At 36.4% G+C, this 19,047-nt stretch overlaps 4 protein-coding genes across 4 annotated transcripts; 2 read left to right on the top strand and 2 right to left on the bottom strand.

The window, feature by feature from the left end:
* Positions 1-31: 31 nt before the first annotated feature.
* Positions 32-2,107, top strand: LOC18009155 (E3 ubiquitin-protein ligase RNF170). The gene is made up of 5 exons (XM_006390629.2): positions 32-230; positions 1,099-1,298; positions 1,479-1,580; positions 1,704-1,755; positions 1,837-2,107. The coding sequence occupies exons 1-5, from the start codon at positions 140-142 to the stop codon at positions 1,947-1,949; spliced, it is 558 nt and encodes a 185-aa protein (XP_006390691.1). The 5' UTR covers positions 32-139; the 3' UTR covers positions 1,950-2,107.
* Positions 2,108-5,198: 3,091 nt separating this feature from the next.
* On the top strand, positions 5,199-9,817 carry LOC18008028 (receptor protein-tyrosine kinase CEPR2). The gene is made up of 4 exons (XM_006390626.2): positions 5,199-5,587; positions 6,514-8,945; positions 9,048-9,256; positions 9,383-9,817. Exons 2-4 carry the CDS (start codon positions 6,589-6,591, stop codon positions 9,742-9,744), a joined length of 2,928 nt encoding a protein of 975 aa, XP_006390688.1. The 5' UTR covers positions 5,199-5,587; positions 6,514-6,588; the 3' UTR covers positions 9,745-9,817.
* A 55-nt stretch (positions 9,818-9,872) lies between these two features.
* Positions 9,873-12,221, bottom strand: LOC18009464 (hydroxypyruvate reductase; the record flags this gene model as incomplete). Its single annotated transcript, XM_006390627.2, has 10 exons — positions 9,873-10,055; positions 10,149-10,361; positions 10,452-10,493; positions 10,629-10,726; positions 10,812-10,929; positions 11,017-11,088; positions 11,186-11,313; positions 11,426-11,570; positions 11,797-11,929; positions 12,094-12,221. Coding segments are annotated over 10 exons (1,146 nt in total), but the record flags the coding sequence as incomplete, so codon positions are not given.
* Positions 12,222-12,465: 244 nt separating this feature from the next.
* On the bottom strand, positions 12,466-13,998 carry LOC18009463 (RING-H2 finger protein ATL11). The gene has a single exon (XM_006390625.2). The coding sequence runs from the start codon at positions 13,864-13,866 to the stop codon at positions 12,688-12,690; it is 1,179 nt and encodes a 392-aa protein (XP_006390687.1). The 5' UTR covers positions 13,867-13,998; the 3' UTR covers positions 12,466-12,687.
* Positions 13,999-19,047: the final 5,049 nt, after the last annotated feature.

Genomic DNA, 19,047 nt, shown 5'->3' with positions numbered 1-19,047 from the left:
AACCCAAACCGCTAATTGAAATGAAGAATAAACCGATCTGAGTTCCGATGGACCGCCACAATCACCGACTCGAAATCTTTCAAAGTGGTACGAAAATTTCAGAAAGGACAGCGAAAGGCGAAGGAGAAGAGAATCGGAGATGAATAGGCCGCCGGAGAACGATCTTTGTTCGATATGCCATGCCCACTTCACCGCTCCTTGCCAAGCTAATTGCTCCCATTGGTTCTGCGGTGACCTCTCTCTCTCTCTCTCTCTCTCTCTCTACCCTCGTTTTTTCTTTGTTTGTTTCCTCGAATTTCGAATCAATCTTTGTTTCTAGTCTTAGCTTTTTTCGCATCTTGATTCGGTTTCTCTTGTATCTTCGCTAATTCGGTTCCATGACATCGGACGATTTTGTTGTTTTCGATTTTTGTTTCCCTTTCTGGCTCTTTATTTTAGATAATGGAACTTTATTGCCGACGAGGTCTCTCCGATCGTTGCTAATAATGGCTTTGAGTATGAGATTTGTGTTGCATTTAGAATCTCAAGTGTAGAGTTTGGATTTTGGAATGAATGATTTCGTAGCTTCCCGCTTTATGTTTGACTTTTTTTGACATTTACTCTTGTTTCTCCTTGATTGTCTTGTTATTTGACATGTGAGCTTTCCTGAATCTGAAATTTCCAAACTTGAACATCCTTTTCTCTAAAGAGATCACGACGGATTACAGATTCTTGTATTGATTGGTCAGTAGTTTCAGAGTTGCTTTACTAATAACTTAGAGTCAATGAACTTTTCTTCATGCTAATATCTCTAAGAACTGTGTATTCCATTGAAGTTTGCAAGCATGGGCTATAGTTTGTGTCTTGTTTTCAATGAGATTCGACCTCTATATGCCTAGAATTGGTATAACCAAGAGAAAGCTCCCAGTGTCATTCATTTCTACGTTATGTTAGGTCTACTCTTATCTTTTTGTTTCCCCCTAGTTTGGTTTGTGAGCCAAATGTTTTTGGGTTTAAGTGTGTTCTGCATGTTCACAGGTCTAGTATGAGGTTTGCTTGATTTTCATTGCAGCACGTTGTGACCTCCGTCTCTTTTAACTCTTCTTCAATCATTTGTAGGAAACTGCATTATGCTAGTGTGGAGGCATGGATCCACATTACAGCCATGCAAATGCCCATTGTGTCGTCGTCCAATAAGTTTGCTCGTTCCTTCGGAGGAAACAATCAGTGACCGTAATGACCGTACAGTCGCCGAGGTTCTTGGCAATCTTGAAACGTATAACCGACTCTTTGGCGGACGATCAAGTAGTTTAGTTCAGGTACGTCAACTATGTCTGTATTCCTAGTTGCTTGTTCATCATTCTGTGTAAAAAAGAAAATTGTTTCTATCATTTGAGAATGGATAAGAATTTCAAGTATCGCCGTAAGGTCGTAACTGGTAAAATCTGGAGTTGTAAAGTCAAATTTCTCATATGGAACTTCTTTTTTTCTCTTGGCAGAGGATGCAAGACCTACCCTTCTTACTCCGCAGGTTGATGCGGGAAATGATGGATCCACAAAGAACGCTTCCACTTGTCATTAGGGCTCGAGTTTATATCGCAGTTAAGTTTCGACAAAATTCATAATCTTTATCTCTCTGTTTACAAAGATTATTCGTGCTTTGGGTTGTCACAGTTCCAATTTGGATTCAAAAGACTAAATCAGTTTCTTTCCATTGGATGCAGATGATTCTCAGTGCTGTTTACATTATCAGTCCAATAGATATCATTCCAGAAGGTGATTCGTCTGTTTTTTTTTTTGTTGATTTTATGAATCATATCTGTCTTCTCACAAATCATTTTTAACTATGTTTGTTAGGAGTTCTGGGGATAGTCGGTTTGCTTGATGATCTGCTCATAGCCTTGATTTGTTTCCTCCATGTTGCTGCTCTGTACCGCTCGGTTCTCTATTTCCGTCATGCCGGTTCGTGAATCAATGATTTTTAACATTATACGTCACAGTGGACGAACTGAGAGATGTGTTTACCTTTTATTTTTGTCTTTTGGTCATTTCCCTCTGTAAAATACCCAATGGTTCTTTTTGACTACTGAAACTGAAATGGGTGATGATAGGATCATAGAACAAAAAAGCCTTTGAACCATATATTTATCATCTTCCTCATTCTGAAACCTACAAATAAGTCTTTTTGACCATTCCACTCATGACTTAGTGTCGATTCCGGTTTGACTGTAGAAACTGTGAGGTTGATGGGATCATAGAATAAGAACAAGAACTTGACTCCAGTCTCAATTATCTTTCACAAGCATCAGTATTCATAGCTAAAGTGAAACCATTGAGATTGAGTGGTCCTCTTCTAGAAACCTTGGTGGGTTTTTACCTCAGTGGCTGCTGAAAAGTCATAACAAGCGCTTCTAGCCCAACATTTCACTTGATAAAACCCGGTTATTTCAGATGTACATTTTTCGTCATTTTGCCTAAAATTAAAAGTGAATTTCGTATTAGTCTCCAAGTGTTGAACAGTCAGTCATAGAGAGAGACAACACAACGTGACATGGTAGATGAGTGGACCACAAGATAGAGCCACAATTTTTTTGTCTCAACATGATCACACGTGCATAGACATAGGTCGGGGATTCTGTTCACATGTAACACTCAAAAACACATAGGCGTGATAGAGTCATCTTTTTCATGTGCATGTCCCGAAAGTGACGTTGCTCCACTGACTGAACTCGATCACCGCCTCAAAACCCATCTTCTTCTCTTTTTTTTTCCTCAAAATCCATCTTCAAAACGTGTCTCCTATCTTATGGCCTCGATATAAATTAAATGCATTCGTCACCAAATCACCTATGGGTTTCTTTCTTCATGATTCAGTTTTATTGTAACTTACGGCAAGCACATAAAATTATATGACAAATTGTAAATATTCATCTAGGCCTCCCTAAAATGTTTACGTTTTACAAATTGCTCAATCTATCAAATTGGTTTCATGCCAAAAAAAAGAATAAAAATTTTAAAAGCAAAGACGACTTCAAATTCAGTGCATCGATGGTACCGTTAGCTATGAGATTCATGTGATAACGTTCTTATGAGCCTAAAAATGAAAGAAAAAAAAAATGAAAACATTTTGGTGGTTCCTATAACGGGTATTACATAAAGAAAGATATATAAGGTACTATGAAGAATCGCCCATGAAGTTGCATAATCTTGTGTCTTGTAAACAAATGTTTAGTAATGACGTGACGTTGTGTTATTAGAGGTATGGAGACAGATATGCTCTTCTTATCAGATCTGATCAATATTATTATCATTGCTGTACGGTCCTACGATACGAATTATGGAAACCCACCACATTTACATTATTGTATAAATTTATATTGCTAGCTAACCTCGGCCCTACTATCACTATTTAGCTAGTTTATTTTTTCTCTCACTGAAAACCTCACCTATTCAGTGTTCTCTTTGATAGACTATCAACAAATTTAGTGAAATTTTGCCTTCCAGTAGTGTCTTTACTTGATGGAAATGTCAATTCTAGATTACACTATGTTATGTGTAAATCTTTTATACAAAACCTCAAACCAAAAAAACATTTCAAAGTCTATAAGGATCACTGAACTATGTTTTTCTTTTTTAAATTTTTCTTTATAAAGTATCGATTTTAGTAAACTCTAACGAATAGCATACATAATATCATATTTAGTCCAAAATGAATGATTGTAACAGCATCCATAAAGTTTGATGTTAGTTATGGAGATTTTATATCTCCGGTTTGGATTTTCAAAACATAAATGAATTTTATATGTCGACCAAAAAAAATTGATTGTAATAACATAGGGATTATCTCCTACGTTATTAACTTTAACTTCTATAGTGTCCTTAATCTTTACCAATGTCTTCTCTTGGGGAGGTAGTAAAACGAAATATCAGAAGAAAACTTTTCTTGATTGTATGTATACTATATGTATAGGGAAAGAATAAGGACAGCGACGGGAAAAGAAATGAACCAAATTCGAAAGGGAAGTGGATACAGCTGGGGAAGTCAGCATCCAAGATCTTTCTTTGATACTCATAAATCACATAATTTAAGCCCTCTTTCTTTCCAATTAACCGACATTAATTAGATATCGAAAGAACGATTAGTAGTTGTTGCAAAAACCATTATAGAATCAACGAATAAAGAATATAAGAAAAGATGTAAAAAACAAAAATGTTGTTATTATATTGTCAATTGTTGTATAGTTTACAAGAGAGGATGAATACAAAGCTAGTGACTCAACTATATTTACTACACAATAAGATTACTTCCAGGATGCATAATTTGTTATTAGATGTTACTTGATAGTTAATAACCCCACAAATTCTTTACTTTAAAAAAAAAAATGGCTGAACAAAGCCATAGGCCATTGCTCGTTGATAAGCATGATCAGAAAGAGAATTACCAATTATTGGTATTTCATAATAAATGTGTAATATAAAATGGGAGATAAACCAGAACTGGATTCGGATCAGAGAGGGGATAACATTAGAGAGACGGATGTAGAAGGAAAAAGACATTGAGGAGGTTAGACGATTCTTATCAAACTTCACTTAAAAGGGTAATCGACGCAACAACATTTTAATTTTCTTTTTCTTATGTTCTTCTAATTGATTTCCCGGACTATAAGCGAATATTAACAGTACAGAAGAAACCAAAATGTTCTTTTTATCTGCCTAACTACTTGGGATCAATTCGATTCGTTGTTCATCATAACTCTAATAATTATTATTTTTATTCACTGATATAATACACCAACTCCAACTCCAAATAATTATTTCTTGTGCGAAAAAAAAAACCACAGTTTCTCACACTCTTAAAACGAAAACTAGTGAATAATTTCATTTCTTGATACTTATATATATATAAAAAAAATTATCTAGAAACATTAACCAAAAGATGAATGAATGTTTACAGCGATGAACTATATTGTAAACGTCAATGTCTGTTGTTTAATATTGTTTATACTATTAAAAATCAACTATATGAGCACCGTTGGATTTTATATCCTTTTATATTTACCTGAAAACGATGCTAACTGTAGAAACGAAAGGCCATTATTCAGTATACTCAAATAATTTTTATTACTTTACTTTTAAAAGAAATTATAACTTTCACGAAAATTGAAATATATGGTGAGAGAGTCGATTTCAAGATAAATGACGAACCTTTTGGCTCCATGTCTCACGACAACCTTCTCTTGTCACTTCTCTTTTATCTATCCTCTCTCCATCTTCAAAATCTATATCTCTCGTATTTCTTGGAGACATCCTTCTCTGTATCTGTTCTTCACATAATTAATTCTATCTTTTGAGATAAACCATATAACTTCTCATTCCAGTTTATCTGCGAATCAGCTGATCTGGTGTATTCGAAGAACCCCCTCGAAATCAGAACTTCTTTTTGCTTTTTGTCGTTTCCAATAGATTTCCCTGGAAAGTAGTCCAAAGGAAGTCACCCAAAAAGGTCTTTTTTTTTCCAGGATACCACAAATCTTTAAAATTTACCTTCAACAGATTTAAGAAGATAGTTCACCACCCTGAGATTCTGGATCGTTTTCATCTATTTCAGGTTCAATTCTTCATTATCTTTTGTTTTATAAGTTGCTCTTCGTTTGAATCTTTAAGCCTCCCCCACAATTGTTTTACTCAATCTATGGTTAGTTTATTATCAAAAGATTTAAAGGAAAAAAATTATGGAAAAGTTGGAGATCTCCTTGCTAGTGTACTAACAAATTGTTACTTTATCCACTATAATATGATCTGTGATCGGTTTTAAACTCTTTTTTAACAAAGGCTTCATCGGTTTTAAACTTGATTGTTTATGTAGTTACCTTTTTAATCATTAGTCCGTAACCTATACTCTATCCTCAATAATATTGGTTCTTCCTTGTTCACTAAAAGTTCAATGGTTTTATAAGATTATTCATAGATTAAGAAGCAGAGAGTGAAAAGTTGATCATTTGCTTTACGTTCAAAGCAAATTGTTAAACTAATCATAAGCACAAGGAAAATAAACTTTCTGCACTGTAATGAGTACCTTTAAAGCTCACTTATGGAGTTTCTGTATGTTTTATACATAAGCAAGCTTTATATGTCCATTTACAAAAGTTCATTAACTTCACATTTTTTATATGAGTTGTATAGCCAATTAGTTATTCGTATATAAAACTAGGTGAGAATCCCATGAACCCATTCCTTTTTACAAAATCTTTATCATGATTGATTGATTTTTTTTTTAATATTTCATATATGTATGTATGGAATAATAATATAATACTACTAAACGCAATCGGCAAATCACAAATATCATGACCATCCAGATAGACATTAGTATATCTTCTTAGTAAATTGTTTTTTCCTCATTTTTCTAATATTGTTCATCTATTTGGAAAGTGATTCACATAGTGGATGATTAATTGTAATTAATTATGATAAGTGAAAAAATATTTTTAGTGGTTGGTTTGTTGATTTCAGTTATATTTTTTTATGAACTAGGTGAATTCCAGTGCATCGACCACAATGAAGTCCTAAGCTCGGAACTGACCGTTTTGCCCTTAAATATCACCGTAAATGACGAGAAGACCAGGCCTCCGAGGCGGCATGCTCGCCACCGTGGCCGCCACGATTCTCCTCTCAATTTTCCCGCCAAATGTCGAATCGACCGTTGAGAAGCAAGCTCTGCTTCGCTTCAAAAACCGCCTCGAAGACCCTCACGGCGTTCTCCGATCTTGGAAACCCTCGGACTCTCCCTGCGGATTTCGCGGCGTCACGTGCGACCTGTTCTCCGGCGAAGTCACCGGTATCTCTCTGGGGAACGCTAATCTCTCGGGTTCCATTTCTCCGGCGATCTCGGCTCTCACAAAGCTCTCTACGCTTTCGCTTCCCTATAATATCATCACCGGCAAAATCCCGCCGGAGATAGTCAACTGCACAAACCTTAGAGTCCTCAATCTCACCTCCAATCGACTCTCCGGGACGGTCCCCGACTTTTCCTCACTGAAAAACCTAGAAATCCTCGACATCTCCGTGAATTTCCTCAACGGAGAGATTCCGAGTTGGGTTGGGAATCTGACTCGGTTGGTTTCACTCGGTCTCGGCAACAATGCCTACGAAGAAGGTGAGATTCCAAAGAGTATTGGGGGTTTGAAGAAACTGACTTGGCTTTACTTAGCTCGCTCCAACTTAAGCGGTCAGATCCCAGAATCGATCTTCGATCTACATTCTCTCGACACTTTCGACGTCGCGACAAACGCAATCTCAGGCGATTTCCCGATATCGATCACTAGATTGGTGAATCTCACCAAGATTGAGTTGTACGACAACAGATTCACCGGTAAAATCCCACCGGAGATCAGAAACCTTGTTCGATTACGAGAGCTGGATGTTTCCATGAATCAATTGAGTGGTGTATTACCTCGAGAAATCGGGAATCTCAAGGATCTCAGGGTTTTTCACTGCAACCAAAACAATTTCTCCGGCCAATTTCCCTCTGGTTTCGGAGAATTGCGTTTCCTCGCTTCGTTGTCGATCTACAGAAACAACTTCTCCGGTGAATTTCCGGCGAATATTGGCCGGTTCTCGCCGCTGGACACGGTTGATATATCTGAGAACGGGTTTACAGGTCCATTTCCTGGTTTCTTATGCCGAAACAATAAACTACGATTCTTGCTCGCCCTGCAGAATGACTTTTCCGGCGAGATTCCGGGGTCCTACGCCGACTGCAAATCACTCTTGAGGCTCAGGATTAACCAGAATCGTTTAACTGGCCATGTTGCTGAAGGTTTCTGGGCTCTGCCACTTGCTAAGATGATCGATCTCAGCGATAACAGTCTCACCGGAGAGATTTCTTCTCATATCGGACTTTCAACGGAGCTAAACCAGCTAATTTTGCAGAACAACAGATTTTCCGGTAAGATTCCTCTTGAAATCGGAAAACTGACAAATATAGAGAGGATTTATCTGAGCAACAACAGTCTTTCCGGCGAAATCCCGACGGAACTTGGATATTTGAAACAGTTATCTTCTCTGCATCTTGAAAACAACTCATTAACAGGCTATTTCCCCGTCGGATTGACAAACTGTGTCAGACTTGTCGATCTGAATCTTGCCAAGAACTCTTTGACCGGAGAAATCCCCAATAGTTTATCTCAGATCACTTCTTTAAACTCGCTAGACCTTTCAGGCAACGGGCTAACAGGGCAAATCCCGACCAATCTTGTAAAGCTGAAGCTGAGTTTCATAGATTTGTCTGAGAATCAACTTTCAGGAAGAATACCACCTGATCTCTTAGCGGTGGGAGGATCCACCGCGTTCTCACACAACGAGAAGCTCTGCGTCGACGATCATAACGCCAAAACAAGCGAGAAACCCGCTCTGAGCTTATGCAGTGGCGACCAACGCGTGAGGAAGAGCCGATCACTCGACGGAACTCTCTTGTTCTTGGCTCTTGCAATAGCTCTTGTAGTGCTCGTGACTGGTCTGTTCGCTCTGCGTTACAGAGTTGCCAAGATACGCGAGCTTGACTCGGAAAACGGAGATGTCAACAAGGAGGATGCGAAATGGAAAATAGCGTCTTTCCATCAAATGGAGTTGGACGCTGAGGAGATTTGCAGGTTGGATGAAGGGCACGTGATCGGAGCTGGTGGTGCGGGAAAAGTGTACCGGGTTGATCTGAAAAAGGGCGGTGGGACAGTGGCGGTTAAGTGGTTGAGGAGAGGAGAAGAAGAGGTCAACGGAACAGAGGTCTCTTTTGCAGAAATGGAGATTCTTGGGAAGATTAGACATAGAAACGTGTTGAAGCTCTACGCTTGCTTAGTCGGAAGAGGTTCTAGCTATTTGGTGTTTGAGTTCATGGAGAATGGGAACTTGTATCAGGCTCTTCGACGGAATATTAAAGGCGGATTACCGGAATTGGATTGGCAAAAGAGGTATTGTTTGTTCTCTACTCTTTAGTCTGGATAAGTGGTTTAAGTATAGATCCAAGATTACACTAAATAAATTGATCATTTTGATCCCTTTTGTCACAACAGGTATAAAATCGCGGTGGGAGCTGCTAAAGGAATCGCATATTTGCATCATGATTGTAGTCCTCCGATCATTCATAGAGATATAAAGTCAAGCAACATTTTGCTTGACGGAGATTTTGAGTCGAAAATAGCAGATTTTGGAGTTGCGAAAGTTGCAGACAAGGGATATGAATGGAGTTGTGTTGCTGGTACTCATGGATATATGGCTCCTGGTGAGTTTTTCACCAGTTTTGCATTTTCAACATAACGGTCAAATTTGGTTTTAAGCCGGGAAGATTCATCTTTGGTTCACATGATGAAAGCTGTTGTTTTCTTTGGTTGTGATGTGATGACTGTAGAGCTTGCTTACTCCTTCAAGGCGACGGAGAAGAGTGACGTGTACAGCTTCGGAGTGGTTCTTCTGGAGCTAGTGACCGGTCTTCGGCCGATGGAAGACCGGTTTGGAGAGGGCAAAGACATTGTTGACTATGTCTTCTCTCAGATTCAACAAGATCGAAGGAACCTTAGGAACGTCTTAGACAAGCAAGTTTTGTCGTCTTACGTAGAAGAAAGCATGATCAAGGTTCTGAAAATGGGTCTTCTCTGCGTTACGAAGCTCCCGAATCTCAGACCAAGCATGAGAGAGGTCGTGAGAAAGCTTGACGACGCTGATCCATGCGTATCCAATTCTGTAGACAGAACTGGAAAGATTACAGTATAGGTTAGTGAGTCTATAACCGGGTATGTAGATTACCTGTTTTGGTCAAGACTAGTCATAAAAATGTTTGAATGTTCAAAACTCCGAGTAAAATATGAGAGACCTATCTATAAATTTTGCAATGAACGAAGTTATCAAAGAGAGACTTGTATTAATTTCTCAGTTAGCATAATAGATACTGAATAAATTCACAGTATAACGTAATAATGGTTCTTGTCACGAGATTACACTAAAATGCAATCACATCAATTGACGAATTCGATTCCGGTGAGAGGAAGTCCTTCATGCAACTGTAGTGCGACGTCTCCAACGACCTGCGTTTTATATCAGTTGAGTATAGTATCATTTCAGACCAAAATGCAGAAAATATATGAAGAGAGTGAATATTTTTTCCTCGGATAGTTTACCTTGGCCATGGACCTATATGAATATTCGGTAACTCCTGCGACGTGAGGAGTTATTATAACGTTCTTGAACTTCAAAATTGGATCGTTTGGATCAAACGGTTCAGACCATGCCACGTCGATCCCGATGCCTCCTAAATGACCGGACTCCAGATTCTGGTAAGCTGATTCATAGTTAATTAGACCGCCTCTGGCAATATTCACAAGAAGAGCACCCTGAAACAACAAGAGATATCACCAGTCATCACTCATCTTAATCCGATTCCATCTCGGTTTTGTCATACGTAAATCTCCTCAAGCATCCACCTTATTCATTGAACTTATGAACTTCTTGTCCACAACTTCTGCCTGAAAGTTATAAAAAACATAATTGTACAAACTATCAGTTGCACACATCAAGTTACATAGCCAAACTATCAGCCTGATAGTCACATCTCTTCATGTGCATGACCAGTCTAAAATGAAAGAGAAGTTTATCATTACCGTTTCTTTGTTGAGCCTCAAACAAACGACGACAATGTCGGCTTTGCCCGCAAATGTGTAAATGTCTTCATGGCTACCTTTCTCATCAACTAGACTGGCTGAAGATAGAAGTTAACAAAAATTACTAGACCTCGGGATGAGTTTGTCAAGGCAAACAGAGGATTTTAAACAGAGATCACATACAGTCTGAGTCGATGTTGGAATCAGGCCACCTTCTTTTTGTGGCTATTACTCTCGAACCAAATGGCCTTAACCGTTTGGCCAGCTCTATTCCAATGTTACCATATCCCAAGATAAATACCTGTACAGTAGAAAGGAAATAGAACCCGTCGTAAGGGACACAAACCAAAGATATAGAATGAAGATATAAGATCACACCAAGACTCACAGTTTTACCAAGAAGCGTGTCACCGGTTGGTTGTCCCAGTAGTCTGCTTTGCACGGAAATCTGCATTTCGTTCTGCAACAAGATTACATGTCCAAGTTCTAAACTTTACTTGGGAGATTAAGACGTATATACAGTAATGGAACTATATAGAATCAAAGAGATAAGCCACCTGTTTCTTAAGAAGGCCCAGCATTAGATATATAGCCATTTCGGAGCAAGATGCTGCGTTTCCAGTACCCTCACTGGGAATTCTAGCGACTTTAATCCCATTTTTAGTAGCAGCGTCAATGTCAACACCTTCACAGGTAAATCACAAGGAAAAAAAAGCTAAAGAGCATACCACTTTCATTAAAGATATACACTTTATGCTGTCTCAGGTATTGAGTGCAAGAAATAATGAGACAGATACCTTCGAGACCAACACCGTACTGCATAATAATCTTCATTTTGGTGGCACGAGATATAACATTTGAATCCAATTGCATCGACTTAACCACACATATATGGTAGTTCTTTATAACCTCAGGAACATCACCGAGAGGGACAACATCAACCTATAATTGGAAGATTTTCTTTCTACTCAGTTTGTGAAGATTCTTATTACAGGAATCTGCAAAGCTTTAGTTCTCAGAAAACTTAGAATAAGGGTCTTCTTGGTACACATTTTACTCTACTTCAAAGTTTAAACCAATTCTCAAACACAAGCACCTAACACAACAATAACTAGTTTACGAGAGAAAAGTTGAGAGCTTTAGAAAAGACATATTTGAAGAATTTGACCTGAATGAAAGGGTAAGGTTGCACGTAATCTCTGGTGAAATTGTTGGAATCAGGGAAGTGAGGACCGCAAAATAGGACACGAGTTACATCTTTCCCAACCATTCTCTCATGAGGCTTTACCAGCTTTCTTTGTCTATCATAAGGATTAACAAGAGAAGCATCAATCATGGGACCTGTACATTATCTAAACCAAACGCCAGAGCCAGAGGATGATTCTAACTTCTAGCTACTACAGGAAATTCGACTCTATTACTGGAAATTTGAGTCATATATCTGCAAAAAAAAAACAAAAAACACCTGGAGATTGAGCGAGCCTGGAGAGAGTACAGCAGCGAAGCGTCGTTTGATTTTCTGTTTCGAAACGCAGCCTTGGCGATTTTGTACATTATCGTCCTTGACGATCGGATCACGTTTGCAACCGCGTTTTACTTTTGTTTTTTCAATTTAAGCTTTACATATAATTTCATACGTTTCCCGTATAAATAGTTTATTATAATTTAGCCCCAAAAAAATTCATATCTATCATGTTAAACCCAGCTCAGCTTTCCAAATTCAACAACCGTGTTTGTGTTCTTTTATTGTTTCCTTTTCCTGTAAGGCTGCAAACGAAGTAAATCGAGGCAACTCTTCAAGAAATGTAAGAAAATTAACTTCTTCTTTTTTGTCATTTTAGATCCTTACAAACTTATCAAGATAGACCACAGGTTCTGTCTTGTGTTTTGTATTCTCTTGACGAATTGAGTTTTTCTTTTACAAGTTAAAACAATAGACCACGGAAAAACAAAGACCGGACCTCGTATGTTCCGTAACAATAAAATTGAAAATGAAGAATGCAAGAAAGTAAATTATTTACAGAGAGACTTGCTCGATAAACCAATAACACAACTTGGTCTACACAGGGCTACTAGCATCACCGGAGCGAAGGTGGTCCGACGAACGTTCACCGACGTTGTTTTTTGCAACAAACAACCGATCAAACGGTGATCTCATCGCTAATAATAAACCCTTGGGTGTACCAGCACGCACCTGATCATGACCTGGAGACGTATTGATCGAACCTGTCCGGTACGGAGGAGTTATGGAGAATGGTCTACGGTCTAACCGGCCAACTTGGTCAAACCGTTCATAGTAGAAATAGTTTCGATCAGTCTCTAGGCTTCCGATTCTGTACCCTCTCGCCGAACTCATCACCTGAGGTAACGCCACCTGGCCTTTTGAAATGTTGCGGTTCACAAGCTTATTGTGGATATCTTGCGGTAACCTAAGCGTGAACCGGTCAAGATTCTCCGCATGATGACCGGTCCAATCAGAATTAGTGAAAATTCCGGCTAAATTCCATCCGGTAGACATAGACCTACGTGGCATACTCTGGTTACAAGTCAACGCCACCGAGTCGATCAACCTTGCATCCGGAGATCCCAAAACCGTAACCCGATCACCGGTTAAATCAGAGCGCGGAGCCACGTCGACTAAACCGGGTATCTGGATGGAAGCAACGGATTCGCCCGGTACGGGGACGAGATTGGCTCGGCAGAGAGGACACGTGGCGTGAGACCGGAGCCAAGCGTCTATGCAACTAGGATGAAACACGTGGCAGCATTTAGGAATCAAACGCAGCGTTTCGTTGTCCTCGAACTCGTTCAAGCAGACAGGACACTCGAGCGCTTCTTTGCCGATCCTGAGCGTCTTCACGGTTGAGTAACGGAACGTCGGAAAAGTCTCGATGACCGATGCGTCAAGGCCACGCGCTTGCTGACGTGTCAGGGAAAGCCAGTTTCCTCCGACGTCGGCAGGGTGTTCATGGTTCATCCCCATGACTCGCTCGAGACACCTACGGATATAGACGGAGAAAAACCCGAGAGCGAAGAAAACGCTGACCAGGACGATCATTAGTATCGCCATGGTTGGGTCGAACCGTGAGCTTTCTCCGTACATATCTGAACCGCCGTGAGTGGCTTGAGCTGAAGCTTGGCCGGAGAAGAGTAGAAAAAAGAGGAGGAGTAGCCGTTGGACCAAACCATGATGACCGATGACTGAACGGTTGAGATTATTTCTACTTTTCGGGTTCATGAGGACCAAGCTTTAGCCGAGTTTTCTCTCCGGTCCATGCAACAGTGTACTATAAATTTCCTGAAAAACAATAACCCTGTTGATTAGCTATATTTTTTTGTAAGAAAAAAAAAAGGATTAGTTGGTGTTAAGATCAAGGGAGATTATATGATAAGAACGATAGGAACAAGCGAACATTGCGATTTGAGGTTGCTTAATGGTTACAAAGGGATTGTGGTTGGTAGGTTGACTTCGAAGTTTGAACAATGGCACTATTTTAAGAGATGTTTCCATCATAACTAATTAATATGTTGGAAATAACATATTAGTATAACATACTATATGATATGATTATGATGTTTCCATCAAGAAGTTGAGATGTGTTTATCAATGAAGCCACCGATTAGTCCAAATATCGCCACTATTTGTTAATGTTCTGGTTCTATGATTGTTCAGTTTCTTATTACGTAATTGTGCAAGTCCTTTCTATTTCTCAACGTATTTCAAGCCTATATATATCCACTTTAAAGCTAATATTTGTTACTCACTTAAACTTTTAAAATGAACAATTAATACGAGTGAAAAAACTTATTTTAAGCATGTCTGTCACTATGTCAGCAGTCCAACAACCTCGATATGCCGAATTTAAAATGTAAAATATTTTTCACTAAGAGTGTGATGTATCAAAGAATCATAATGGTAACCTCTAGAAAAACCAGTGGGGTGTGTTAGATGGTGGTTATCTGGTCAATAAGATTTAAAAAGGATTTGCGTATTGCACTCTATGGGTTTATATACGCAATTACGCACGAAAGTTTCACGAAAACAGGCAAAATTAAATAAATAAGCGATCACTAATTTGGCTTTGCATCGTGCTTCATCCCATGTCGTCATCACGTCGTTTTCCAATTATAGGTTATGATCTTATTGGATAAGTCTATACGTTGTTTACACCCTTTCTCCAAAAAAAAGTCTATAGGTTGTTCCATGCCCTTGTCTTGTTGATTATCTTTTAAAAATTGCATTTTTTAGATCATTTCCGTGTGGATTAATCATTGAATGAGAGATGATGTGGTGATTTTGACGACGGGATGACATAATATTATATGCTTATAACACCTTTCAATAATAAAATGAATATATAGTGTTTTCAAAGAAAAAAAAAAGTGAATATAGTTTTACAATGTCCTAATCGGGTCGCTTAATTAACTATATAATACGTCCAATGTTATTATTTCTATTTTTCAAACTAAATTGTATAATTAACTAGGAATTAACCCGCACATTGTGCGGGATAATATTTTTTAAATTATTTTTAAAATAATTTTATTTTTTTGGGTTAAATTAAAATTGGTGGTAAAAATCTTTAACAAAAACAAAAATAAATAAAATTGGTGACAATTAGATAACAATACATATATAAATATCAAACAACTAATATTTACTTGTATATATATATTCGAATAGGACTTTGAGCTAGTTTTGTTATGCAAATTAATTATTAGTATTTTTTAAATATAAAGTAATATGATGTTGATATATATATATATATACTTATATACATACCAACATGAATTAGAATCTAAATATATATATATATCTATAAAATATAATTAATTTTTGAATATTGTATTAGAGATCAAACTATCATTATTAGTTAATGAATTATATAATATGTGTTAATAATGATTATATATAGGATTTTCAAAGTGGACAAATCCGTTTACTTAATCTATTTTGTATTTTATTAAAATATATTTTCGACCAACCCTTAAAAATTTATATTTTAAATTTTGAAAACATATTTCAGTTTTTTTATATAAAAATAATTAAAAAGATATTCGAAAATGATACTAATTAATTATGAAAATACAAATATAAAATATTGCAAAATTTTAAATAGATTTTTTCATATACATATTGATTATTATTTAAAATAATATAATAAATTCTAATATTTTAATAAGTAAAGAAACTAAATACACATTTGATTTATATCTATATATATTTCGAATAAATTTGTGAGCTCTATATTTAACTATCTAGAAGAATATTTAGTTGACCTTTCTATATTTGTAACGTTTGGTTATGTAATATTTTCTAAGTAAAAGTTTATTTATGTAATATTTTATAAATAAATATTTATTTATGTAAAATATTTTGTAATATCTTATAAATAAAGGTTCATTTATGTAAATGTCTACTCAAATAATAATATAGAGATATTTATAAAAATATCATATTTGTGTCAACTAAATATTTCTGTATAAATTATGTGATTTCATGCAATAGTTTCCTTGTTTACGTTTTTGTTTTTGCTAAAATATCCTTGTTTAAATTGTAATTTATAAGCCTTACTAATCTTCTATTGACGTCGTGTATATGCGAGTGCGACTGTGTGACATGAAATTAGTGTAGGCCCATTACTTAACCGTAATCCTCAGTTAGCGTCTACGCAAGTCTAATTGATGCTATTGTTATCAATCCACTGTCAAACGGTGTGCTGAACCTCTCCCCTTCTCATAAAGTTCTAAACTTCTAATCAAAAAGGAAAAAGTTTCACTACAAGTAAAATAGAGAGAGTTTGTACAGCATATATTTAAAAGTTCCCATCATTTGATTTGCTCTGTTCTTTTGGGAGACAAAACCCGAAAAGGGAGATTTAATAGCAAAAGAGATATGCCAGTTTTTGTCGTTTGGTTGTACTTAATTACAGAGTAGAGATACAAATTTCCTTTATTTTTCAGAATGGAGCTAAAGATTATGTGAGGTTAACTTGAAAGTGCGGGTGTTTTCAAGGTCTTCAATCATGCAAAAGTTGATGCGTCGTAAGATAAGTGTACAGAATACACAGTGTCTGGCTCTCATTGTGTTGTACTTTGTCATTGTAAAGAACCACAAAACTTCAACACTTACCCTGAGTTCTCTTCTTGTGCTGGTCATTCTGGAGATGATTACAGGAGCATTTGTTTTTTTTTTTTAATTTTATGGGATCACACTGTATTCAGAGTTTTTTTTTTATGTTTGGTGCAAAAAATATTGTATGAAGAGTTTAATTTTTGTTATAATAAGGTTTAAGTAAAGAACTAACAAATATGATGTTTTTCTTTTGATCTCCTAAATATGAGGTTTTTTATTATTAAATGACAATTAATGTAGTTTTCAATAATGTTTAATTTACGACATATATCATCCATTAATTTTAATGAATAAAAAATTATATATGAAGCAATATTTATCATTTCTTCAATTTAAAAATAACATAAACAAATAAGAACGTGTAATAGAACAATGGCCTACTGCTATTCACTTAAGAAAACCCAGACCTTGCACATCTGTTTGTATTACAAATGTAATGTTTCTAAGGGAAATAATATAATATACAGAATGACTTTACAGCTAGCTAAACTCCCATGCTGTATGATATGTACTATCCATGTATATCATATAACTTTTAAAATCCCTATAATTTTTAGTCCACCATCGTATCATTAGACTCTATGAATTTATAATAGCATGCATGTGATGACTAATGAGGTTAGACTGTTAGTCATTCATCTGAACCCAAAAATTGGTACTGTTGTGTTCTATATAAATTGCCATATATAACATCCAGTCATCCACCCAATGTTTTAGATTACTGAGACAGCTAAGTTAATTAAGCTATATCTACATATAAAAATATGCACAAGTACTGTCAAGCCTTAGAATTTCACAAATACAAGTTTACTATATGTTGATAACATTCTTGTTTCCCTTTTGTTATTAGCTTAAGACGAACAAGTTTTGGAATTTAAACATAACACTTCTGTATCTCGTTTAAAAATATAAAATAAAACACTAAATTTAGAAAAATAGAGTGTGAATAGCCTATAAGAATAGGAAAACCATCAGGTCCGCATGATAAGGACGCTCGGATATTTCGGTGCCGATAGACGGGTCATGGAAGGCCACAAACCCTTCCTCCTATGGTTTAAGGCTTGGTTTAATTACTTGCAAAGTTTGACCCAAAAAAAAAAAGATGATAAGAAAATGCTTGTAGGAGATAAATGTATAAAAAAGTAGTTTATTGTCCTTACATACGGAAAATGAAAGTTTTATTATGTGCTAAAATATCCTCATCCGTATGATTAATAGCATATCTAATATGTAGATTGGTCTGCTCCGAGATAAATCTTTTAATTTCTCTGTATCTTATATTTCTTGTTCTCTAAGTTGTCAGACAGCTTGTTTAGTCCATATGTCGAAATTCGTTTATTGGATTCTTCGTTTATAAACTTTGTTTTCCAGATTAAGCAATCAATTAGAGAACAGTTTTTTTTTAAATTGAATGTGTGATTAAATAAAATAAAAAACTAATTAAATAGAGTGTGGTTTTAAAATCTAGATATTTAAAAAAAACCCTAAATTAGCACCACAAATATTACCTGTGGGCTGCTACTATATCTATCGAAATAATGTAATATTCTTTATATATAATATATATGCTATATATATGCAAAATATTCTTTAAGACAAAATTATATAGAATATTATGAACAGAAACCATGATTCGAACAAGTACAGTCCTCGAGTTAGAATTTCAGGTAGCGGGGTTTCCGCTTAAACCACATGCTAATCTCAGAGATTTATATTAAAATGTAGATTAGGCTGTTTGTTGCCAGGACGCTTAGTTGTTTTTTTAACCTATGCTGATTTTTATTTTCCTTTCAAATTTAGCACAGCAAACATATACTTAGAGTTTTTGGACACGCTCCGATATTAATACAGCAAATTGCAACTAGGCATATTCATGCGTATGACGTGGCTTGGGTTCTCTGCTGTAATGACATAGGAAACAAAACTTTGATTTGATATTCTGGTCTATGGGAACGGCCTATTCATCCACGAATTTTATGCTTTCTGAAAATCCATACACGAACTATTGAACCATGCTTATAATTACATGAAATATTGAAATGCAGCCAATTTCACCAAAATCGTAAACGGTGTTAATTTTCCGTCAATAATTAATGACGTGACTGACACGTGACATACCGGCTTACTAAGTTATTTGGTCGATTTTTTTTTATTTCAGGTGATCAAAAGACGTCGTTTTGATATTTCTTTTAAAAAATGCATTCAATAAGACTTGAACACATGACATTCCAAGTAAAGGGTTTACCACCAAACCCACTGAACTAGAGACATTTATTGACTTTT

This window comes from Eutrema salsugineum, unplaced genomic scaffold (genome assembly GCF_000478725.1).
Source record: "Eutrema salsugineum unplaced genomic scaffold, Eutsalg1_0 scaffold_9, whole genome shotgun sequence".
NCBI classification, from domain to species: domain Eukaryota; kingdom Viridiplantae; phylum Streptophyta; class Magnoliopsida; order Brassicales; family Brassicaceae; genus Eutrema; species Eutrema salsugineum.
The sequence above is the reverse complement of the archived record's forward strand: the minus strand, read 5'-3'. Positions and strand labels throughout refer to the sequence as shown.

Excerpts from the sequence above, each read along its gene's own strand:
- LOC18009155 (XM_006390629.2), top strand. The coding sequence starts at position 140 with ATGAATAGGCCGCCGGAGAACGATCTTTGTTCGATATGCCATGCCCAC. Across the intron at positions 1,581-1,703 it reads GGGCTCGAGTTTATATCGCA|ATGATTCTCAGTGCTGTTTA; the intron begins GTTAAGTTTCGA and ends CATTGGATGCAG. Across the intron at positions 1,756-1,836 it reads AATAGATATCATTCCAGAAG|GAGTTCTGGGGATAGTCGGT; the intron begins GTGATTCGTCTG and ends TATGTTTGTTAG.
- LOC18008028 (XM_006390626.2), top strand. The coding sequence starts at position 6,589 with ATGACGAGAAGACCAGGCCTCCGAGGCGGCATGCTCGCCACCGTGGCC. Across the intron at positions 8,946-9,047 it reads GAATTGGATTGGCAAAAGAG|GTATAAAATCGCGGTGGGAG; the intron begins GTATTGTTTGTT and ends TTGTCACAACAG. Across the intron at positions 9,257-9,382 it reads TCATGGATATATGGCTCCTG|AGCTTGCTTACTCCTTCAAG; the intron begins GTGAGTTTTTCA and ends TGATGACTGTAG.
- LOC18009463 (XM_006390625.2), bottom strand. The coding sequence starts at position 13,866 with ATGAACCCGAAAAGTAGAAATAATCTCAACCGTTCAGTCATCGGTCAT.